Genomic DNA, 25560 nt, shown 5'->3' on the forward strand with positions numbered 1-25560 from the left:
CAAGGCCCAGATACAGCTGCACTGTCCCTGCACTGTCCCTGCCTTGCCCCATCACCAACATGCCCCAAAACCAGCAGCAGCACTTTGCAGCCCCTCAGAGAGCACCCTCCCACCCTCACACATTTCACCTGCTCCCCAGGAATTAATCAGCAGTGAATAAAGCAGTGGTTATGGCATGGACACAGGAAGCCCCACAGGGACAGCCAGACGAGCTGCCCTGCTGACAGAACAGGGCTCACCATCATTCCTTGTCTGCAGGCATTGAAGGCTGCTGTGCTAGCTCTGGACAGCACCAGCAGCCCAGCAGCACCAAACCCACCTCCCCGGGCTTCTCTGCAGTTCTCCATGGCTTTCACTGCATCCAGTCCTTTTTTCCTTCCTTGTCAGAGCGTAGTCTGAGTGCTCTCTCGAGGGTGAGGACTAGGAGTGCATTTGGCACGTGCAGGAATTCAGTAATTCATTCATTCCCTCTCCAGACCCACAGCACTGTGTCTGTGCACATCAGCAGCAGAGCACTGGGTTCATTGTGCTTCACAGTGCCTGGCTTAGGTAAACACACACCTGCAGTCACACCTTGCAAGATTAATTTTCCTTTCCAGCTCCTCCAGCTCAGGGCAGTGCACTGGGAGGAGAAGCTCCCACGGATCCCTGAATGGTAGACAAACTGTTTCCCTGATGTCCTGACACCTGGAGAGAATTGTTTGTTTCAGGTTAGCAGCTGCCTATGACATGTAAAGAATCACTCCCTTTTGTGCAGTCCTTCAGGAAGGGGCTGCTGCAGCGGGGCCAAACCCTGGAGCAAACAAAGGGACAAACCTTCAGGGACAAACCCTGCCACCAAACTGCTCCTGGGGCTTCCCAGGGCACCACAGCCCCCTCAGGGCTGCAGGGCAGCCAGGCCCACCACACCATTGCATTATTTTTATAATACTTTTGCTATTTATGAGGTTTAGGCATGTCAGCATCGTTGTCCATTTTCACAGCACTGTGTTTAGTCTGGTTATTTGTAGGAAAAACCCAATTGGATGTCGTATTCCCATACGAAATTTGGCCGTGGTAACTGGAAATTTAAAAATTGAGAAGCCCTTCTGAATTTTTCAGCTCCACTTTGCATTTGACAGAGCGCTGGGGATGCCAGCTGCACACTCTGAATTGCCCCTTTCACTCACCCTTACAATACCCCAACATTATTTTTGGAGTTAAGTCTTTCTCCAGACTCGTCCAGACAGGGGAAAGATCAGGAAAAAAGGGTGCCCTAAAAAATCAGTGAATTTTTAATCCATTAATATGGGAACAAGGAAAAAAGTCTCTTTATAGTAACCACTGTTAGCAGTTGCTGGCTGTACAGCAGAGTTGAGATTCAGTTCAGATTCAGTCTCAGTTGAGATTACATTTTCCCAACACACACAAATATTTCTTCAGAAATAAGCACAATAAAGGTGAAACACATTGTTTTATTTATAAAAAGTTACCTTATAATTTATCAATACTTTTTTCATGGTTTTTAAACAAATCAGAACCAATCCCCATAGGCAGTTTGCACTTAAGGAAAAGGGTGAAAAGGAAGGGATGTGGGAGAGAAAACTACACATGATGCAGCATCTGTGATCTCTCAGAAAGGAAAAAAGTCAGCTCAGTGCACCTGGAACTACACCCTGATAAAATCCATTAGTCTCCAGACATGTATGTTGCACCTCCAGTATCTTCCATCTTTAACCATGATTTGAGGATTAAAAACTGTCCTTTCTTTCATCCTCAGGTTCATACATATTTTTCCATTCCTGGAGTTCCTGAGAATCATTTATCTTCCATGCTTCAGAAAAGGACTTCATTTTTTTCCTGTGGGAGAGAAAAAAAAAACCCTAATCAAAATACAGACACATTTTTAAGTGAAGCACATCAAACCCTAAAAGTCCTACAGTCGTCTGTAAAATTTTATAAACAGTCCAAAATAGCACAGCTCAAAATGTTATGTGATCTTCAAACAACAAGTTAATATTTTCTAAGATTCATGTTCCTGCTCTAGGTCAGCCAACAAATTAATTTCATAACTAACTCACAGCACCAGCAGCACTGACAAAATGCTATAAACAAATGGTAAGAACTAATTGTTGAAGGAAATAAACAGCATTCCAATCAGCCCTGTTTAATTTTGGACATTCAGTTCATACAAATTTGTATTTGTAGGATCATAAAAAGAAAACACATTTTCAATATAAATGAGTGCACACATACTTCCTGTTTCTTCTCAGCATTTTTTGATTTATAAGAGCTGTGACAAATTACCAGAGGTTTAAAATGGGTTAACACACATTGCCAACGACAGTAGTGTCAAAACTGGATGAAATTACATGGTGCATTTTCTTAAATAATGAGGGTGATTTTAAAAAACAAGACAAGGTGTCTGGCCCATGGGTATTGTGACAAGGGCAGTGCCACCAGGTGTGATTCCCCTGAGCTGAAAACTCTGTTCCCACCACACAGACCAGACCCACTCCAGATTTGGTTTTTTTGCCAATTACAGACTGATATTTCCAATTAGCATGAGCCACTGCATTATTTTTCCTATAAACTGTCAAGTACCTTCCAGAGTTTCTCTTTGGCTTTATTAAGAGGGGATAAAAAACGTCGTTAAGCGCTGAGCTTAACGAGTTCCAAAGTTTGCACCTATAAATAATTAGTAGTCAAAATGTTCTCATGTAAAATTATCCTGTCAGGATTAGGCACAGCCATCAGACAACCAAGATCTTGGTTCATTATGTTCCTTGGGGGCTACTTGAATTTTGCTCATAGGACTGCCACAGAAAGTAACAGCAAAAGAAAAAAAAACCACTGAAAACAGTTATGAATATCTAAACTGTGCACATAATGTTACAGGACTTACAAATCCGTTATGCCACTTGATACACACAGGAATTTTCATAACTACTCTAATATATAAAGTACAAACACCCCTGAATGAAAATTGAATATCAGGGACATGTTAAAATCCCCAGAAGTTTCAATAAAATTCTGGGTGCTTGTGGGGGCAATCCAAACATATTATAAATATTTATTTTCAAGTTAAACCAGAAGAATAATGTCTATATTTCCTTCTACACTTTAGTAAGCAAAGACAATTTCAAGTTCCAAAGTAAGTAATCAATACTTTCTAAATTAAAGTCATGAGTATTTTCACTATTACAGATGAGATCATAAGTAGGTATTATAGAAGGAAATAAATAAAGAAAGAAATCACATTTGTTTTGACCTTTTAATGTTCACTATTCTCTCCAATTCCTTTGATTTGTGAGCTGCTTTCTTCAAGATTTCTTCAGGAATATCTGCCAGTTTAGCAACATTTAGCCCATAACTCCTTGCAGAGACTCCTTTAGTTATTTGATAAAGGAAAGTGATAAATTCAGGGTTCTCTTCCCCTTCAGATCCTAAAAAGATAAAACCAAAATCAAAACCTCCTCTCTGTGGCAAATACGTAAGTCCCCTGTCCTGAGCAGCTTACAAGGTAAGCAGATAACACAATATGAAGAATTATTTAGGGGAAAGGTTAATGGCAAATAGCAATGGCAAGTCATTAAAAAACACATTTAAAAATTTTACACTTATTCAGTGAACAGGCCTTTATGATACCTCTTATAATTCAAGAACTGGGGCCATCATGTTTCCAAAACAGTTTCAAAACAATCAGATGTGTTTTTTCACTCCACAGAGTGCTAAATTTTGGAGCTGCTTGACACAGTAGGACGAAGACACTGAAAGTACATGATATTAAATTGTGCAGCCCAGCTGAAATGAAACCCATGCGAGCTACAAAACACATCCTGCTCGTGAAGCCCCATAAATAGCAAATGTTTCCAGACAGTGAGATCTTTCAGAGAAGGAGCTGCCATATGTTTGATCCCTAATCCTGCCTCCCTAATCCTTTGTGTTTGGCTGCTGTGGGAAGTTGGATGCTGGGATGGGCCAGTCTTTCCCCTGCCCCAGCTCAGATATCCTCCTCAAACACGTGAAGGAATGCATGTCCACTTTCCACCCCCCTAAATGTGTGACTGGAGTGGGTGTAGCACATTCAGGTCAGGTGTAAATTGTCACTCTGACATCCTAGGATTTCAGGTTTTATCATTTTCATGTATTTGTGATCCTGCAGTTCTTTGGTGCACAACTCCACACTCCACATTCAGTGTCAGCTGCTGCTGTCCCATCCTGGGCAGACACAACAATTCCTCTCCAGGCCTGGCAGTCAGGGACACCTCACTGCCCCAGGGCCCAGAAATGCAAACAAAACTGAGTTGGGGGGAGAAATTGGGGTTAAATGACTTCATTACCTGAAGCTGTAATTAGAACATTAACCCCCAATATGCAAATGGACAAAACTTATAAAAGTGTGGAAACCCGTGACCCGTTGTTCATTTTGGCTGCAGCCCCTGAGGGAGGGTTTTGCCTGGCCAAAATGTACCTGAAGGCCCTTCAATAAATAATACTGCTTTTTATTCTCCTAACTTGGTCTGCCCCCTGTTTTTAGGTAGCCCAATGAGTTATCAATAGCAAGGAGTGATCCCTGAGACTGCTGGCAGCAGCCACTGGGGACTGCTGGGGTTGGCAGGTCGGGGTGCAGGAAAAAGCCTTTGGCAAGGTCTGAGGAGGAAAATGGCTACGAACAGCTTTTTAGGCAGTCAGAAAAGGCATTGCAATCAGTGTTACCATGTGTCTGGGGTGCCTCTGTCTGACCTGTGTGCTGTGCGGCGCCGTCCTCCTCGCTGAGCAGGAAGGCCATGTGGTAATTGCCCACGGCGCCAGGGTACAGCTGCTGCAGCTCGCACACCGAGGGGTAGTGGGTGACAAACAGCGTCAGGGCCTGCACCTGCAGCACACACACAACTCGCTTTGGCCCTCGCGTGGTGCTCCCTCAGCACACCCACAGCCCTGAGGGCGGACATGGCAGCCTGCTGCGCGGCCGCGGCCTGCGCGGCCTGCCCGCGCCACGGCACTCACGTCTCTGATGAAGTGCTCCAGGGTGGCATAAGCAATGGCAATGCCATCGTGTGTGCTCGTGCCCCGGCCCAGCTCGTCCAGGATCACCAGCGACCTCGAGGTGGCTCTTCTGATGATCTCAGCGGTGTCTGTCAGCTCCTCCATGAAGGTGCTGCGGCCTTTGTAGATGTTGTCTGCAGCGCCCATTCTGCACCGGGACACACAACACAAAAATCTCATTACAAATGTCAGCTAATGCTGGAAAAAAATAATCATGGGCATGAAACCATTCTGCTATGACCTCTACAAACAGAGGAGAAGAATGCAGGCAGAGCATTCACCTTCCAGAACAGTCTCCCAGCTAACATTTCTCCCACCTTCACAAAGAGCACAAGGCAGCCTGCTTTTCCCCCAAAAAGAGCCCTGCACTTCAGACCAGTCAGCTCATGAGAATTCCACCAAAGGTAGCTGTGAGGCTGAATTTTACTCCTTTGGTTTCATATGAGTTTCTAATACTAACAACACCCAAAGATATCTGATATTGGCATTTCCACACAGAGTGGAAGCTGGTGTGACCAGGTGTTTGTGCATCCAAACAGCAGCCACCACCTTCAGGCACTAACAAAATAACCATTATTGCCCCTAATTGCACAGGTCTACAATCTTAACCAGTGTCCTTAAACAAGATTTCAAGGTATTTTAAGAGTTCTCATTCTGTTGAAACACAACTCTTAGCGGCCTGCAGGCAGGTGAGCTCCACACACAAATTCCTCCACATTCCATACAACCCTTCTAGCTGTGATTCAGATCCATGAAACCCTCAAACCCAATCTCAAATTGTGAATTTCTGGTCTACCTCTGTGAAACCTGTTGTTAGTCCACCCTGGTTTTCCCTTTTCCTAGAGCTTTCCTCACCTGTGCAAGTAATACACATTCTATACTGAAGACAGAGCATTTCTTTTTTGCATTTCTGCTTTTGAATTACATTAATCACATTAGAGCATCCCTTCTGAGACAGGTCATCACCAGCATGCCACTGAGGAGTGACGTAAAACTGGATTTATTCACTCTTATCAGCTAATATATAGTTACATACAAGCCACACTGATTAAGGGAAAACTAACTCATGGGTTTAGTATATTATATTTCCAAATTTAACTGCTGGCCAAAACAGTATTTAGAACCAATCAGAACCTTTAAAGAGAAGCTCAATACAATGTTTTCTTCCTCTCTCTTTTGATGGGTGTCTCTCTCTATTATAATTGCTTCTGTGACCTCCTGAGGCACCACCAAGATACAAATAATTTCTTGAGGATCTTATGACTAAGAGCACTTGACTAAAACCAAGCAGGCTGGACCCAGTATAACTATGATTTGTATATATCCTCTGGTCCCTGCCCTGAAAATCTGTCGTGCTATCATGTATAACTGCATAATAAGCAAAGTTTCAATTATAAATTAACTGCTTTTGGTTGGAGATGGGCATATGAGAAAACTGGGGTTTTGTTTCATTGAGTGTGTGCTTAAAGACACACACATACAAGTTACACTCCATCATAGCCCAAAAGACAGGTGATTCTGGCCCTGAGCGAATTCAACTGTACTTTTCTCTGAACTAAGTGTATAACTCAGGATAACAAGGTTTTACAAAACTAACATTTCATTAAGCCACTTACTGCTGTAATCCTTTCAAATGCTGGGTAAGGAATGATGAAGATTTCAGTGAATTTCTCACAGTGCCCCCACCACCCCAGTGCCCCTTTCCCAGCTTGGGTCAGGCACCAGGCTCTGCTGTAAAAACTCTGATTGTAAAATCAAACAATCCCCCTTACTGCACAGATCCACAGAGAACAGGGCAACTTAGGCCTTTTTTAACACTGTTAACTGCAAGTACATTAATCAGAATGACAAATACTTTTTATGTTTCAACAATCTCTGGCTCCTTAATGAACAAGTTCAGTGTAAGTCTCCGCCCCTACAATTAGTGGCGTTATGATTTTCTCATTTCTTACTTGGCTTTTCCTTACAGGGAGAGCATCTCACAGGCTGTCTGTTGTGTGCCTCTGATGATTACACACAGAGCTTCCATTTTTCTCTGGGATTGCATCATTTCCACAGGGCCCACAAAATATTTTAGCCTGCTTTGTATCTAATTTGCATTCACAAAAATAATTTCCTGAACTTCCTCACTAAATGCTCAAGATACAAAGAGAAATTAGTATTATCTTTCCCTTGTTGTTAGAGACAGCTGGGGAAAGTCTTTCTCTCCAGCATTTTAAAACATTCAATCCAACTCGGGCTGAACTACAGATTAAAAAAACTGTGTATTTTTAAATTACATAAAACCTCTTAAATGTCATCCTTCGAAAATTGATAAAATTGTTCTTTCTGCTTCTGTCCTTTACACTGGAAGAATTCTACTTGTTGGGTTTAGTATATTATATTTCCAAAATTAACTGCTGGCCAAAACAGTATTTAGAACCAATCAGAACCTTTAAAGAGAAGCTCAATACAATGTTTTCTTCCTCTCTCTTTTGATGGGTGTCTCTCTCTATTATAATTGCTTCTGTGACCTCCTGAGGCACCACCAAGATACAAATAATTTCTTGAGGATCTTATGACTAAGAGCACTTGACTAAAACCAAGCAGGCTGGACCCAGTATAACTATGATTTGTATATATCCTCTGGTCCCTGCCCTGAAAATCTGTCGTGCTATCATGTATAACTGCATAATAAGCAAAGTTTCAATTATAAATTAACTGCTTTTGGTTGGAGATGGGCATATGAGAAAACTGGGGTTTTGTTTCATTGAGTGTGTGCTTAAAGACACACACATACAAGTTACACTCCATCATAGCCCAAAAGACAGGTGATTCTGGCCCTGAGCTAATTCAACTGTACATTACTTTTCTCTGAATTAAGTGTATAACTCAGGATAACAAGGTTTTACAAAACTAACATTTCATTAAGCCACTTACTGCTGTAATCCTTTCAAATGCTGGGTAAGGAATGATGAAGATTTCAGTGAATTTCTCACAGTGCCCCCACCACCCCAGTGCCCCTTTCCCAGCTTGGGTCAGGCACCAGGCTCTGCTGTAAAAACTCTGATTGTAAAATCAAACAATCCCCCTTACTGCACAGATCCACAGAGAACAGGGCAACTTAGGCCTTTTTTAACACTGTTAACTGCAAGTACATTAATCAGAATGACAAATACTTTTTATGTTTCAACAATCTCTGGCTCCTTAATGAACAAGTTCAGTGTAAGTCTCCGACCCTACAATTAGTGGCGTTATGATTTTCTCATTTCTTACTTGGCTTTTCCTTACAGGGAGAGCATCTCACAGGCTGTCTGTTGTGTGCCTCTGATGATTACACACAGAGCTTCCATTTTTCTCTGGGATTGCATCATTTCCACAGGGCCCACAAAATATTTTAGCCTGCTTTGTATCTAATTTGCATTCACAAAAATAATTTCCTGAACTTCCTCACTAAATGCTCAAGATACAAAGAGAAATTAGTATTATCTTTCCCTTGTTGTTAGAGACAGCTGGGGAAAGTCTTTCTCTCCAGCATTTTAAAACATTCAATCCAACTCGGGCTGAACTACAGATTAAAAAAACTGTGTATTTTTAAATTACATAAAACCTCTTAAATGTCATCCTTCGAAAATTGATAAAATTGTTCTTTCTGCTTCTGTCCTTTACACTGGAAGAATTCTACTTGTTTTTGAACATACATACTGAGCAGTGTTATCCCAGAAATAAGCAGGAATAACTGTTTTAGTGTGGATGATTGTATTTATAAAACTAACAGTTTATTTGCAGCAAGGCATTGCTCCCTAACTGTATGTTCTATTATTTCTGATACAATAAAGTTGTTGAGTCACACAACCTAATGCTTAAAAAGCCCTTTTTTGGTTATTTTTCACAGTTAAAACAGCCATAACAAACACCACCAAACTTCTCCAGGGCCCAGTGGCTTGGAATCCACATTTTAACGCAGATCTCGTCCTAAATGTTTTTATACATTGAAACATTAAATTCCTCTTCTGCAGTCCTGCCCACAAGGAACGTGCAGACAGGCAGCATGAGCAGCGTCTCTTTGGATCCATCACTCCCTCAGCAGATGCAATTTGGCTGGAAAACACTTGTTTTAATGTCTCTTTGACAGCCAACCAAACCCTGCAAAATTAAAAGCTCTTCATCTTATGGCGTTCAACACATTTATTATGCAAACTAAAAAAAAAAGAAGAAAAAAATATAAGAAGAGGATAGATTATCTGTTTTCAGTGCTCGGTTCAAGTAGCAAAGATTCCTGGCAAAGGCCTCAGAAAAACCAGCAGAGAGGCAATGTTTTGTAAGTTAATTTTCAGAGGGTAAGTTAGAAGATATAACTGTGGTACCTCTCAAAATAAGTTATCCCACATGCTCTCAGAGTTAGCCTGCGTTTGAGATGGCAGTGTGGGCCCCAGGAAGTTCACTCCTCTTGTATTTCACTGTGCATCTCTCTCACAGTTTGTGGAAATGAACAGGCAGCCCAGGAGCTCACAGTGGTGACATTCCACCACGTGAATCCCACAAAACAAGACTGCAAAGCCATTCTCTAGAGCCTTACTTTCACACAGCTGTCAACAGCCCAGTGCTACTTACTGATTCCTACTCTACAGAATACTTACTGCCTGGAAAAAACCCCAAACTTAAACTAGCATTTTCCCATTGATTTTACTAATATCCATCTGAGTTAAGAAGCTCACCTAAAAAACTTACTGCAGAAATTGAACCTGTTGCAGAAGAATAAACCTAATTCAAAAACAATTAACATGACAAGAACATTACTCTTTTCTCTGGGAATAAGGTGTAGAACACTCTCAGCACCAACACAAATCACTTTCTGTGATTCAAAGATAACACTGAGAACCCCATGAATAAAATAAATTTATAATGTGACTTTACAATTCCGCTCACTCCCTCACACAAACCCCTTTGAAATGTCATTTCAAAGATCACTGCATTTGCACAGGAGTAATTTAAATTATAATAACCAGTTTACAAGAAGGGAGGACGAGATGTGCTGTTGCCCTGCAGCTCAGCCCCTTCCTGCCCTGCCCAGCCTGTCTGTGCCCAGCAGAGCAGTGTGGCCAGGGCAGTGGGGACATGCAGCCCACCAGGGACAGCAGGACACTGGGGATGTATTAAGTAATTCCTCAGGAGACTGCACGTGCAGATTTGTAACAGCTCACTGGCAAGAAAATAATGCTTCACACTCCCCCACAACCTACTGGTACATCATCCTCTTCGTTTCCATCAAGATCTCACTGATGCAGACCAAAAACTGACAGAAAGAAAAATAATTTACAGAAGTTGTAATTACAGAATTAGGAAAAAAAAGAAGTGTGACGGAAAGCATGGCTATCAGGATAGTTATTATTTTTGCTTTATTCATGGGTGGCTTTTAGGAAGCGTGCCAAGTTACGTGGATGATGACAGGGAATCCAAGGATGCTCATGACATAAACCTGTTTTCAGTCTACATGCACACGTGCTCAACCATTTCTACAACTGCTTATCTGCAAATTTAAATGAAGAAATACCAACGGTATGTTACATAATTAAGGAGAACAGCTGTTGAGAAGCCTGACAGAATTAATTCAATGTAAAATACATTTTTCTTTCATACTTCATTGTAGATATGTGATGCTCTCAGTCACTGAGAGATTAATGAAGATATTAAATGACTCTGAGGGATACAACTTTGCATTATCCCAGAAAGAAAAGCAAGTCCAACGTGATTTCAATACTCAGTTTCATAGCGGCTTCTACATATTTCTTTCTCCTTCTCAGTCTCTCTAGGTAACTGAAGCAGCCAGAACAAATAATCACTGAAATCCTCCTTTCCTTCTAGGGCTGGCCCACAGGGGAATGCTGCACACACCAGCGCCCCTGCCTTTTAAAAGAAACATTTCTAACAGGATTAACTTTCAAGATGTGAAGTGCATGGGGGGGGTTTTTTGTGTGGTTGGGTTTTTTTCTTTTTTTTTTTTTTTATTTTTTTTTTTTTTTTTTTTAATGAAAGCCAGAGGAAAGAAGAATACCCATGGACTCAATCTTTTTAAAAGCTTCAGCTGGACTGACAGGACAGGTGGGACAGAATCCCTGTCAGTCAATGCAGGCCCTGAGACATCAAAAGTTACCAGCACCCCTCATCCCGAAACTCCATGGACTAACAGAAACTCAGTTACTACTAAAGTTTAGGCCACTTTACCTAGTGAGGAACACCTAGTAAACGTGCTTGCTGAAATTCAGTAATGAAAAATCTCAGCAACATCTGAACTTCTTAAAAATACTTGTTGCATTGCCTAGGGCAAATTCATCATCACCTCTTAAATTACCAGTGTAAATGTTACTGATGGGCAAGAGAAAGACCAGCTTGTGAGTGCAAACATTTTGCTGAAGGATAGATTACAAGAGCAGATACTCAAATTAGGGCGTTTCTTTGAGAGTCATCACTATGAGCTGGAAGAAGATGAAAAAAACGGAGACAAATCAACACCTTAAATATGCACAGGTTTGCACTCACTGCTTGGGACACCAGGGAGGGAACTCAAGGTAATTAAGTTAATGTGCATTTGTAGCTGAAGGATTGAGGCCAGGGGGGATTAAAGAGCAGGAACTATAGCAACAGAGCAGGGACAATGGCTGAAGCACTCAGCACAAGTGAACTTTTCCCCTTTAGACCTGTGGATGCAAGGACAATCCAATTCCACCTGTGACTGGGTCAAGTCATAGGATGTAAGAGATTCAGAAAGGTAAATACAACCACTCCACCTCACTGTGAAACAGCTGGCTGGCTTTGCAGGCAGATTTCCTCCTCTCCTCCCGGTGCAGCAGCCTGGGGAAAACCTCCCCAGCCCAGGAGGGGCAGCAGGAGTGCTCTGAGTGTCCCCGAGTGTGCACAGCTGCCCTGCACTGCCTGAGAGGGACTCCCAGGGCACGGTGCAGCCCCTGCACACACAAGGGCTGCTTGCATTCACACTTCACCCAGCAACCATGCATGCACCCCAAAGGCTGTCTGGTTGAGTATGGCAGTATTCCATCTACAAGAGATGCAAACCTCACGCTGCAGATGCATGTTTCTGTGAAATGAACAGAGACATGAAACCAAATTAGCTGCAGATACATGCACAGCCTGGCTTAACTTGTTCCTACAGAGCCACAGAACACTGTCAGAAGCAATTACAGTTCAAATGCACTGTGATACGTCCAAGACACAACTTTTCTACAAAAACAGAACAAAATACTTCTTCCGTTTAACAACACTAACTACAACTTTCACTTTTTTTTTTTATCCAAACCAAAGCTATCTCCACATAATAAAAAACAGTGCAATGTACTTAATACAGCACCCTGTTCTTCCCTGAAAGATGGGAACAATTTACCCCAGAAGTGCAATTACATGATTGATTGTGAGCATAAATGAAAGGCTTAAGTAATTCTTGTTACTCTGGCAGTAAACAAAAATACAATTAAGGAGGAACAAAATGAAGCAAATTACTGTGCCATAAAGAAGTAACATTTCTGAAAATTACTTTGGGGTTATTGACAGCTAAAAGTTCTGTTGGTCTGACTCATTGTGCTTTCAATATAAACAATACTTTCTTGGCATGTCAGTATATAAAATTCTCATGTGGACTTGCCATTCACTTGGGATTGCTTTGTGAGAACAGCTCCCTTCTTTTCTGCACAATAAATAAATCAATGTGCATGGCAGAACCACGAAGCTTTACCACATACATACACAATAAACCTGAAAAAGTACCTTTGATTTTTAAATTTTCTGACCATTATTTTTCAGCGTCTAACTGCTCAGGCAAATTGAGAGACTTTCTTCTATTTGTTCTATTTTTTTTTTCCCGAAGGAAGATCTGAATTATTTAAACATTTATTTTCAGGTTTAAAGAACTTTTTAAAAAATCTCAAAAATTCTGGTCACAACCAGGTTATGTACAAACTAGTTGTATAGCTGAGATAAACTCCTCCACAGTTTTGACTCAGCAATCAATCTCCTGGTGGTTTCTGTACACACCTGCAAAACCTGCCAAGCACTGCTGCCACCTCCCCACTGGTTTCACAGCCTAGATTTGTCTGATTATGAAGAAGCTGTCTAGATGAATGCCTTCATTTGTCTGAGGTGTTGTGATTTTAACTGGTATTTCTAGGAAAAATTATCTTCATTATCTACCCTGTAAGCCTAGAATAAATCGTTACAGCTTAATAAAGAAATAAATGGAAGCAAGGATTTCTTTTAAATGTAGACTCTGTCCTTTAGAGTTAAAACAGAAAAATTCACAAGTGACGTAAAAATGAGAGGCAATATTTGCCTATTGCTATACATTTAGGACCATTTCTAATAATGGAGCCTGTTATTTATTTATTATTTTAAATACAACTATTTCCCCTCTGTGCTTCTCCTGTGCAACTCCTTTCTGATAAGCCAAAGAAAGTGGTTGAATGAAATTAAGTGTAACATGGTTTACCTAGTTGCAAGAAGTTGAAAGTTCCTTTGCCATGAGAGGTTGCATCAATGGAACAGTCACATCCATTAATACTTAGGAGTATTATTTTGGTTTTGTTCTCACAAGATTTACCTCAATGTATTGCAAAAAGCACTTGGGGAACATCTTCCACTCAGCTTCCAGTTTGACAAAAACATTCTTTTCCCTGCTTCACGTACCCACCTAGGTAAAGTTGGGAGTTCCTTTGCCATGAGAGGTTGCATCAATGGAACAGTCACATCCATTAATACTTAGGAGTATTATTTTGCTTTTTTCTCACGAGATTTACCTCAATGTATTGCAAGAAGCACTTGGGGAACATCTTCCACTCAGCTTCCAGTTTGACAAAAACATTCTTTTCCCTGCTTCACGTACCGTCCATTAATACTTAGGAGTATTATTTTGGTTTTGTTCTCACAAGATTTACCTCAATGTATTGCAAAAAGCACTTGGGGAACATCTTCCACTCAGCTTCCAGTTTGACAAAAACATTCTTTTCCCTGCTTCACGTACCCACTCCATCCTGTGCTTTCTGATTTTTTCAGGAGTTCCTACAAAATATACTCTTAGCAAACCCAGAAACATTTTAACCTGCGTGTAAATGTAAAAGTAATCTAAAGTAAGCCAGGCCATTTAAGTATCTTTCAAACCTGAATGGTCGTGGCATTTCAATGAAGAGAAGAAAAAATAAAATACAAGCATCCCAAGTCACTTGCCCAAATGCTTGCAGGTATTCATACAATATTTGCTTTCCATCATGATTTTAAACCTTATTGAAATTTGTGATAATGCCATAGGTATGCGCATTTCATCTAGTTAAAATAAAATGTTTGTCTACTTTTTTCTTTCAGCTCCACGCACTTGTGAAACAGCAATATGACTTTGTCAAGTTGTCAGAATTAAATAGCTGTAAATGCATTCCGGGAGGTAACACTCACAATACATCCATTATAAGGCTTGACCTTTTTGAGAGTAATTCCACCATTTACAGATCAGAAAAACAGACATTTTAATAAACCATACAGAGGAAAGTACTATGGCTTGTTTGATACACGGCCTCTCCAGAAGTCTGTAGTAATGAGGACTGAGTTTTCTTGGGTTCTTTTTTGTTTTCTTTGAAGAAATCCTCCATCTCTAAACTGTCCTCTAAGCCCTAACACCAATTATTTCCAGATATGGGGAAGAGGCTGAGGGCTCCATGCACCCTGCACAATCCTATAGGGACACAGCCACAAACACTCCTTCAGCTTCTGCCCCATAAATCTCTTTTAGGTGACAACAGTCAAAGCACAGGAAAAAAATGTGAGAGGATCCACAATGCCTGTAGGCGAATCATACCAGAAATGTCACTCTGGGACACAAATGCCCCTTCCCTTCCATCTTTGTGAGCCCAAATGCATGTGACTGCTGTGGCTCTCTGCTCACAGGATGACACAGATGAGCAGTGCCAGGCACACCACTCCAGCAGGCACTCAAACACTGATTTATTTTTAATGCCGTTATGCTGTCTCCCACATGAGTTTTGTGAGGTCTTTAGCACGTGAGGTTTGTGCAGCACTCAGGACCCTCAGTGGAATGGGCCACACCTGGTCTGAGTGGGTTTCAGAGCAGCTGAAGGTCCCACCTGAGCAGTGGCTCAGCAAGGGAAGTACAGCCCCCAGCTGGCAGAACAGAGTTCCCACTTAGAGGGGCTCTGAGGAAATGTCTTGCTGGCTGGAATTTATGTGACCCAACTAAGGCCAGTAGTGAGGGCAATGAAACTCCTCCATTATTTCACTGCCCAGCTGTCCAAAGATGTCTGTGCTCTGGTTTTAACTGAACAAACAGCTTTTACACATGGTCCACATCATTATACAAGAACAACGGATTATAAAATACCAAAATAGTGATGTAACTTCAGAGCTGGGACAGACAGACCCAGGATTCCATTGTGGACATGTCCATCCAAGACACTCTGTATACAGACATGTAATACAAGCTAGGACTAAAAAACATCCCTCCCTCGCCAAGGTGAGCCATCACTGTCTGTTTTCACAACTTTTTCACGTATTTAAAGGAATCTGAAACAAGTGAGTACCTCCCAACTGCAGACTCAGCAATGAGGAGGGCACTCCACGTTAAAAATACATTTAAGTCATCTGTTACAACGAGAAAATGCAGAAGAAAGTTCTTTACACTTACATACAGTTCACGTGATGTGAAGGGACTACCCCTGCCTTCTCTACATACCCTACAGACAATTCCAGCTGTATTTGATGCCACCAGGATTGCAGTCAGGCTGAGAGGATGTAAACAGCAAGCTGACTCTTTAAAGAGAGGCCAAGTGCATGAGAGCATAGTGTACATGGCTCTGTTTATTCCTGTGACCTTTCAGCATGAGGCAGACCCCCTGCAAGAGGCAGCTCTCAAAGGCATCTGAGGCACAGGTGCTTCATTAGCTCAGATAACTGAAGCTGCACCTTGAACAGCATTTCCAGCTTGGCTGGGAAGAAACCTCACTGTGCTAGCTCCCTGAAATAAGTGAAACAGCTCTTATTTCAACACAGGAAGAGAAATCCAGGCAGGTAAGTGCTCTAGGGAGGAAATTACTCTGTCCCTGTTCCATCACCTGGCACTGGCAGGGGTTGCTCTCCTTGACACACTTCTGATGGCAGCCTGTGATGTCCAAAAATTGATTCTCAGAGTCTTGAAGGCACTTGGTAACCTGAACTGCTAATTATCTTGTTTATTTGAAGATGGTTTGCCTTCAAAGTGCTCTAGCATTCTCCCTCCCAGTTTTGAACATGGACCCTCATGAACAGCTCCTGCTGTTCCCACAAGAAGTAGGAGAAAGCCTCCCAGCAATGGGAAGTTCTATCCATAATTGATTAGAAGAGGGACCTCTGCAGAGGTCAGCTTTCTTCAGCAGCTGAACACCACCCCTCCCCAGGGCATGATTAGGCCAGCAGAACTCTTGTCATTAATTCCTCCATACATGGATGTCCACCCTTGCTTTGTCTCCCTGATCACGCACACACAGGAACAGCATATTAATTTCAGTGTTTGATTGACTGTATTGGAACTAACAAAAACTGAAGGTTCATTTTAAAATAGAAAATGAGCCTGTTTACTGCAAGGAGAAACTTGGATGGGAATTTTCAAACATCAGAGAATTAAATATCCAAATCCCATTAAAAGTCAATAGAGATGGGATGTCAGCCTCTTCAAAACCCTTCTAATTTTTTTAAATATAATGCCACTGATTAAGTTGAAATTCTTTAAGAAAATATTACAAGAAAACATTATCCCTGATTGGAGAAGGGAAAAAAAAAGAAAATACTAACCAGACTAACCAGCAAACATCCTCAAAATCCTGTGTCCTCCCCCTAATCTGGGCAAGGCTCAGCACTGTCTCTTGTCTTACCTAGCCAGCAGTGAGGAAAGATCAGTCCTGTCTTCACTCTACCTGTAAGCAATCCCTCTTGCATCTTTGAAAGCATTTGGTGTAATCCAGTATGTAAAGTCAATTTGGAGCTGCTATCCTATATAAGCACGACATACCACACGGAATAACCATAGTAGCAACCTTTCAATTTCCATGGAAACCCTCCTTGGAAAACAAGACACAAATCCTGGGGATACAAATCCCTTAAACCTATATGAATTCACGCTTGGAAGACGCAGTCTACAAACCAAAAAAGGGACTGGGAAAAGGTTTATCACACAGAACTCTTGGTTGTCCTGGTGCACAGAGCCAGCCTGTGCAGCATCACTGGCTGATCCCTCCCTGCATCCCTGAGCATCCTTCCCTGTATCCCTGAGCATCTCTCTCTCTCCCTGCAGGAGTACCACACCAACAGCATCCCCAAAACATCACCACAGCAGTGATGGAAGTACCTTGGAGACTGACACCTTTCCATGGTAAGTATTTAGAGTATTAAAAATGTACTGAAGTTATCAGCAACAGAATGGAAATTCACACTTTTTTCCAGCAAGACCTTGTGGCCTGGGCTGGCAGTGCCAAAAGGAGGTCTACATAGCTGTTATCATAAAAAAAAATTAAATCCTAATAATGACAAAAAATCCAAACTAAACTAACCTGCAAAACAAAGCACAGAAGGTGAAAGCAAACAAACAAAAAAACCAAAGCAAAAAAAAAAAACCCACAAAAAAACCCCCCACAAATACAAAAACAAACAAACAAAAACAATAGCAAAACAAAACAAAAAACACCCCCAAACAAAAAAAAAACCACAAAAAACCCCCCCACAAATACAAACAAACAAAAACAATAGCAAAACAAAACAAAGAAAACACCCCAAAAAAAAAAGAAACCTAAAAACAAACAAACAAACACAAAACAACAACAAAAAATAAAAGAAAGAAAAAAAAGAAAAAAAACAGGGAAAATTGGTTGGGAGTTAAGAGAAATTCTTTGATCTCTTCCAGGTCATTCCCTACCAGAGAGAACAGAACAAAACCTGAGGCTTTAGAAAAAAGCATTAAACCTCAAGCAGGACATAGTATGTGGCAGCTGGTTTACTGATTCTTTGCTCAAACTAGGCATTAAAAACTATTCAAGAGTAACTTCCTATGGCTGAGAAATTCCCTGAATTCGCCACATTAACCTGCCTGACAGACTTACACAGTTTATGACCTTTGCCAGAACCCTGAAAAAAACCCAAAACCTACCCAAAAAAAAACCCAAACCAACCAAAAGAGAGGTGTGTCCTTCTTGGATGGTCTCTGTATATCTTGAGCAGAATCTTCCAACCTGTTCTTTTTCTAATTTTTTTTCCTGTTACCTTTTAACTGATGCATGACTATTTCTATCTTACAAATGTATTATCAATTTCTTCCTGATTAATATTTAGTCAATTAATTTGTCTTAATTAGTGGTGCGATTACAATAATTTCAGTATTTCTTCCACATATTCATCTGGTGTTTGACACATATCACATTAAATGAGGAAAGGCATATCCAGCTCAGCTTCCAAAAGTAATATAGACAAGGAGAAAAAAAAAATGCAATCCCTTATGTTAGAATGTGACTGAGCTACAAATTACATGGTCTAAAACCTCACAGAGTAAAAAGCACTCTGTCCCTGCTTGGCTCTGAGTCTGAAAGCAAAAGTTTCACTTTTGCCCACACTCTTTATCAGAGAAGTTGTGAAACGTACTTGGCTTTTATTCTAATACAGAGAAAAGTGAAGCAGAATCAGGGAAATACACTGGGGAACAGATGAAACACAGATAAAAATCCAATTTATTCTCTTTCAAGCGGGCCCAAAACAAAACATCTCTCCCAATGACTGTGTCATGTTTCTCAATATTTTCTGCAGACATCACCCTTTTGCAATGACAGTTTAAGAAAAGCAGACACTCAGCTTGAGTGTGTGTATGATTAGAATTTAAGGAAGTGAGAACCCAAGTGAAGTACTCCATGTTCAGCTACAAACCCCAGAGGAAGACAAAAATAATCTTCAAATGCTCAGTGAGGCTGTAATGCCCCTCCTGTATCATAAACCAGGTCCTGTGTTGCCTCTGTGTCCCCACAAGAAATGCTCACCCCACCAAGCAGCCCACTGCTTCCAACACAGGGCGGGGAAAAAAGTGAAGCATTTTGAATTCTCATCTCCAGTTACTTGTGGGAGGAGGATACAAATTGTTTGCTGCTGTGCTCAGCACTGACCTGCACCAAGGTGTGATCCTCATTTGTTTTTGTCGTGACAGAGTGGAAAGCAAGAACACAACACTTTTATAGGATGAAGCAATTGCAGGTGAGTAGTGCCTCAGGTTCTTGATCAAAAGTTACCTCTGGAATGCACACTGGCATCACAGAGCAGGAATTCCCAGAAATTCCAGCTCAGGCACCTGATTGCTGTGAAACTTGTAACCACATGTGATAATCCACCTCAAATACCACCAGGAACACAAAACTCTGACTAATTAAAGCAATTATTGAAGAAAAAGGGGGGGGGAAACAGGGCGATAAACCCTAGCAATATTAGATTATAATATACAGAGTTCTGACTCTACTGATAATGTTTACAAATTACTCAGCAATGTCTCAAGAATGAGGCAGTGAAATAAACTGTCATTATTCATTCTTAAAAGGACATCAAGTGAGGAGGAAGTGTGCCTAGGACTGATAGGAAGGAGATTAAGCACGAAGTATATGCAGCCCAAAATTCTCAGTCTGTAATACTGTGAGTATACACAACAGAGCTTCAGAGCAGAGATTGTGACATGAATTTCAGAGGTGACAACACTCATTTTAGGGGAAACATTTGGCCACTACCCAGCAGCATTAATTTGGCTGAGATATCCATTCAGGCAGGGAAGCTAGATACCTGGATGTTAATGCATACAGACACATTAAAATTCTTACCCCTTGAGGATTCAAAGATGACAAAACAAGTACCATAGCTTACCAAAAAACTGGAATCAAAACCTGAAAATGAACCCAAAGTGCCTCTAAAATGAAAAAAATGAACCTTCAGGTATAAATTCTCAAGTTTTAAATGAAAAATTGAATTATACTGTGATACACACACCCCCTCTGGCCAGTAGCATTTCCAGTTCTGGGAGTTTACCTGGTAAAGATTCCATCCACAACACCAATTGTGGCCTCCTCTGCAGGAACGAAGGAGCCGATCTGTGCCATGACTGTGATCAGTGCCACTTGCTTGATGTAGGAGCTCTTCCCTCCCATGTTGGGCCCAGTTATTATCATGACCCTTTCACCATCTCCCTGGAAACACAAAGCAGTGGTGAAACACATTGCCCTGCATGTGGTGCTCCTACCAGAAGTCTGGTGTGCTTAGAAGGATACAGGACAAGTCTGCAGGGTTAAATGTTCTGTTTCTAGGTGAACACCCTTCCTCCAATCCTGCAGTCTTCACATTCAGCTCTCCAGATATTATCAAGCCCCAAATAAAATCAACTGTGATTACTCCTGAGCAAAATGAACAGAGGGGGAACCTTCCTGTTCTTCACCAAAGGGCCAAGAAATAATCAGGGAACTCGGTCACCAGCACAGCGAGCAGTGAGGGATGCTGAGGGATGCAGGGCTGTATGCAGCCAGGCCGGAGGAGGCTCCAGGCTGGGCAGAGCACGGAGCAGCTCTGCTGGCAGCAAAGGCTGCCACAGCTGGATGCACCAAAATCAACTGTGGTTACTCTTGAGCAACATGAACAGAGTGAGGGGGAACCTTCCTATTCTCCACCAAGGGGCCAAGAAATAATCAGGGAACTCGGTCACCAGCACAGCGAGCAGTGAGGGATGCTGAGGGATGCAGGGCTGTATGCAGCCAGGCCGGAGGAGGCTCCAGGCTGGGCAGAGCACGGAGCAGCTCTGCTGGCAGCAAAGGCTGCCACAGCTGCCATTGCTCAGCCGGGCAGGAGAAGCTTTGGGCTGAGCTCAGGATGAGAAAATTGTGAGCTTCCAGCACAGCCAGCACTTGCCAAATTTGGCTGTGATCTGGGTTCCTCTCCAGTCTGAGCTCTTACTGTCAAATTAGAAGATCTGGTAGGCAAAGACCTGACCTGGATTTTACACTCATAACTGCCTGGCTAGACAGGACATAAGGGCATTCAGAGTGGCTACAAGAAGGCATCAGGACCTTCCTGAGTCTGGCAGTGCTTGATTGCCACACAGATGCTGTGAGCAGGCCATGCCCCATCTCCATCAGTGTCCCTCATCACTAAAACCAGACCCAAGAAAATGAGATCAGATGCAAGAACTCATCTCAGCTGTAAGACTCCCCACGGTGCTGCTATGTGTCTGCAGCTCCACAATGAAACTGTGTTCCCCAAGTGCAAGACAACTGCTGGTACAGAATTAAAACTTGTCAATGAACCTATAAAGCTTTCTCACAGCCTGAGTCGAGACTAAGAGCTTGAGTTAAGCAAGGACATCACACAGCTAGGCTTTCCCAGGGGTGCATGTGATGAAATGCACCGAGGGATGATGTGAGGAGAAGCCAGCACTCTGCACTGCCCGTGGGAGGGGCAGGGCAGACAGGACAAGCTGTGCAAAATGGACATTGGTCACACCACGCGGGGAACTTGGCACTGCTCAGGCACTGTGGCTACAGCAGCCAACAAATCTCCATGCAGCAGGTCTCAGAATCTTCTCAGACTTGGGCTTTCATTCCCTTCATAGGGACACACAAAAAACGCAGACAGGACTGACACTTCTGTTCCAGTTCAGGTATTAGAGAAGATAGAGGACATCTGTATTTATTATATGTAAAAAGCTGATCAGGTTTTGCAAAAAAACTCTCACCCATACACAAGTCACAATGCAGTCAAAATGTAGAAAATGCCATTATTGGGAATAAAGGATTGGATGTAACGAAGTGCACGTGACTATAAGAGAACAAAATTCATAACATTCTGGTCTCCAAAGTGTAACTCAGAACTGCTACTAAAACTTTGTCAGGGCTCAACACAGCAGAATTTACAGATGCTCAAACCCAGAATGAGTTCACAAGTTCATCTGTTAGGACCCACGAGTTCTCTGCACTTGTCTGGGGTCTGTCCAGGCTCCCTCCAGCCGTGCTGTGGGACTGAGGGCTGCTCTGCCAGGGCTCTGGTTCTCAGAACCTGCTGCAATACCAGGCCAGAGAACCCCTCTGTCCTCACACCTGATGCAGCCATAAGCCAACATCTCACTGGAATCCACAGCTGAAGCTACAAGTTCTAAAACAACCCACAAATGTTTGAGGAGAACAGGGGGGATGGAAAAATAAGCTGTTTATTTTCAGGGGATTTTAAAAAAAAAATTTCCTCGAGTTAGATATTTGACAACATTTCAGCTGAAAGCATGACAGGAGATGTATTTTCCTGCTGATTCAAACACATCAGTAGAAAACTGGAGATGCTTTAATAAACTGGTTCCCACCCACCTCTCTCAACAAAAAGAGAACTCAAAGAACTGCAGAAGCAAAAGTGATTCTGCCACGATCACTTGGGTTTTGTAATATTCAGTATTTAGAAAGCCAGCATAAGAATGGGACTAAAGAGGGAAAAGTGCATGATGATTCCTGAATGACATGCTGAATTTTTTTGGAAGTGCCATCTGTCGCTTGTTTGGAGTTGACAAATAATTTTGAAAACATTTTCGGATGTATTACAAAATATCTGTAGCATTGTTCAGGACGGAGCAGCACTTTAAAATGTTCCCCAAGAAATACACACAAACTTGAATGCTGTTTTTACAGCAATGTCTCACTCAGGCAGCTGTTTCACACCTTTCCTACATTTGCTGCATAAAGAGGCAGAGAGGAGTTGTGAGGATATCTTTTATATTCATTAAGGACAGCTATTTAATATTTATAAAAGTATATGGAGAGATAAATATTTAACGAAAAGCTTCAAATAGGCATGTAATTTAAAAGACAGATTTTAGTTTATCAGGGAAAAAGGCTGTATGACACTAATATTTCCACAAAGAAAGGAAACTGCAAAGTAGAGAAACACATTAAAAAAATACAAGCAATCTTAGAATTAATCTGAAAAATTGAACCTGTAATATGTGTTTTTCATATTAAAAGATTCCAAAAAATCAGAGTTTGTCAAAATGCATACTCCTGCAATGACACTGTTAAAAACCCTGTAATTAATAATTTGGTTTTTTGAAAATAACCATTTGATTGAAACACACATTTTCCTAATTTTGAGATTACCTTTCTTTCCTCTGTGCCTTGAGACTGAACAAGGCTGTAAGGAGAGCATCTGGCAGCAAGGAATCAGCAGAGGGACAGAACAGATGTGGTGACATCTAGCAACACCTCTCTGAAATGCAGCCCAGCAGGCTGCATGTTTTAAATCACCCATTTCCACTCACTGCCCAAGAGGCTCACCCCAGCCTCCTGCCCTGAATGGTTCTGAGGCTCAGCCAGTTTCTGGGTACTCACTGAAAGGCTGGTGGTGTTTGGAACATACTGATCCTGCTCTCCCAGCAGAACATCAATCACAGGGTGCCTCCCATTTTTTATGATTATTTCACGATTTTCTTGCACAGTTGGTCTGCAAAAGAGGAAAGGTATCAATCTCAGTGTTCTTCGTAACTGAATATGTAAAACTACTGTAACTGAAGCCTGCAGAACTGTCACCTGTGACGTAAGGTTTTGTGGGAAAAAAAATACAAATTATAAAAATCAATTGCTGCCATCAAGTATTTCTAAGGAAAATACTTTCTAAATAATACTTTCTCTGAGGAAAATAAAGCCACAGAATTTTAAGACTGGAAATTAACTATCACTTTGGGTCAACTTCAAAGGGAAGATGTGGGGAGTGAGATTTGTCTTGGGCTGAAGAATGATAATGAGATTTAAAAGGAAAATGGAAATGAAATAAAATAAATGACATCTTACAAACTCAAAGCACTGGGGAAAGAGGCATAAACTGATAATGTTGGGGGAGTTCAGCATAAAGGTAATTCCAATAGTTGTACAGCTGAGATTAAACCAGTGTATGGATGGTGTTAGGCCTCATGCCACCTCTTGAACAGCATTCCTTAAAATGAAACTCACTGAGAGTCTGCAGAGTGGACACTCAGACAGCAGATGGTGACCCTGGAGTGCCCACAGCATCACCCACAGCTCCACCTGAGAGCCCTGCTGAGCTGTGTGTGCCACAGAACATCCTCCCAGCACGCTGCACCAGGGGCTCACCTCTGCCCTGACCCTGCTCAATCGCCTGCCTCGGGCAGGGCTGCAGGAAACAATCCTCACAAACCAAAAACATTCCTCCAAAATAACACCAAAGTCCAGCATTGCCCTCATCAGCCCTCCAGGATTAATTATTGACACCTTCCCTGCAGCTGGGGCTTCACTGAGAAGTCTCCTTCCTGCTAGTATATAGGCTCTGAGCCACTCCGAAATTCAGTGAATTATTTACATTCTGCACAGTGAATTAATCAGATTTCAGTTTGTTTTCTCATCTGAGGACACCGAAATAAGCGAGCAATTATTTTCAAAGAGATTGTGACAGAGAGACACACAAGATCCCAAGAGCCCAGAAGTGATCAGCATTATCTTAAATGATGTATCAAAGCAGAAGTATTTCCAAGTGGATTTCTCTTCATCCCCCTACCCGTGTGTGGGTCTGGGGCAGAAGCAGCAGCTCAGCTCATCAGCTCTTACACGTGAGCCCAGCTCAGGCATCACCACTGCTCTGCAGGCTGGAGCTAATATTTACTATTAATTACCTGAGACACACCTTTCAAACACACCTCAGATACCCTAAACTCCAAGGTATTAGAAAGATACCAGAAAATCAGACCTTCTGAGAATTACAACCAGTAATTTTTAAAAGAAAGACATAAAAAGGTCCAGCATTTATCTATGTGTAAGTAAGATATAATCTACTAGACTCAGGTCAAACAACAAACATTAGGATGTCAAATTGGAACTGCAATGTTTACAGTTTGCATTAAGGCCAGAAGTGTTGCTCTGCAAAATCAGATTAAGTTGAAACTACTGTAAACAATTTTAACAGTGATTTTTATCACGGCACACATATTAAAACATAATTTATTTTAAGTACGCTCTTATAATTCCGTATAAAATCCTATGTAAAAATTAAAAATTAAAAATTGATTACCTGCAGTAGTCTCCTTGTTTGGCCACCTGGGCCAATGAGAACAGGCAGTCCACAGTTGCTAGGTGACAAATGGCTTTAGACACGGGGTGATAATGTTCACTGAAACGGCTGCATCAAAACAGAGAAAAGTTACACAAAAACAGGAAAAGAAATAATTCTGCACAAATACAAAAGGACTGTCAAAATGCACCCCATGCAAGCTCCTCTCAGGGCTCCTGTGCTCTTTAAATCACCCTGAATCCAAATCTCCCAGCAGTGTGTCAGGGAGAACATGAGGACCTCAATCAAGGTGGACTTCACCTCCCATTCTAACAGTGAATTATTTTTAAAGCACAGAAAATCAGGCAAAATTAAATTCATTAGATAGCTCATAAGGGGTCAGCAGTTGATCCCTGCTGCCTGAATGCGGTGTACAAAAATGCCACAATTTATCAGAATTTATACAGA

The 25560-nt window shown here is 41.7% G+C and overlaps 1 protein-coding gene across 1 annotated transcript in view; it reads right to left on the bottom strand.

Moving 5' to 3' along the window:
• Positions 1-1434: 1434 nt before the first annotated feature.
• MSH3 (mutS homolog 3) overlaps positions 1435-25560 on the bottom strand; it is a 94164-nt gene continuing 70038 nt past the window's right edge. Inside the window, exons 19-25 of the mRNA XM_039696352.1 lie at positions 25114-25221; positions 23424-23535; positions 20098-20255; positions 4990-5176; positions 4726-4858; positions 3251-3425; positions 1435-1839 (exon numbers count right to left, since the gene is read on the bottom strand). Coding sequence (XP_039552286.1) covers positions 1731-1839; positions 3251-3425; positions 4726-4858; positions 4990-5176; positions 20098-20255; positions 23424-23535; positions 25114-25221 — 982 coding nt within the window. The 3' untranslated portion in view covers positions 1435-1730. The remainder of the gene's footprint in view (positions 1840-3250; positions 3426-4725; positions 4859-4989; positions 5177-20097; positions 20256-23423; positions 23536-25113; positions 25222-25560) is intronic.

This window comes from Passer montanus, unplaced genomic scaffold (assembly GCF_014805655.1).
Source record: "Passer montanus isolate IOZ18808 unplaced genomic scaffold, ASM1480565v1 scaffold97, whole genome shotgun sequence".
NCBI classification, from domain to species: Eukaryota; Metazoa; Chordata; class Aves; order Passeriformes; family Passeridae; genus Passer; species Passer montanus.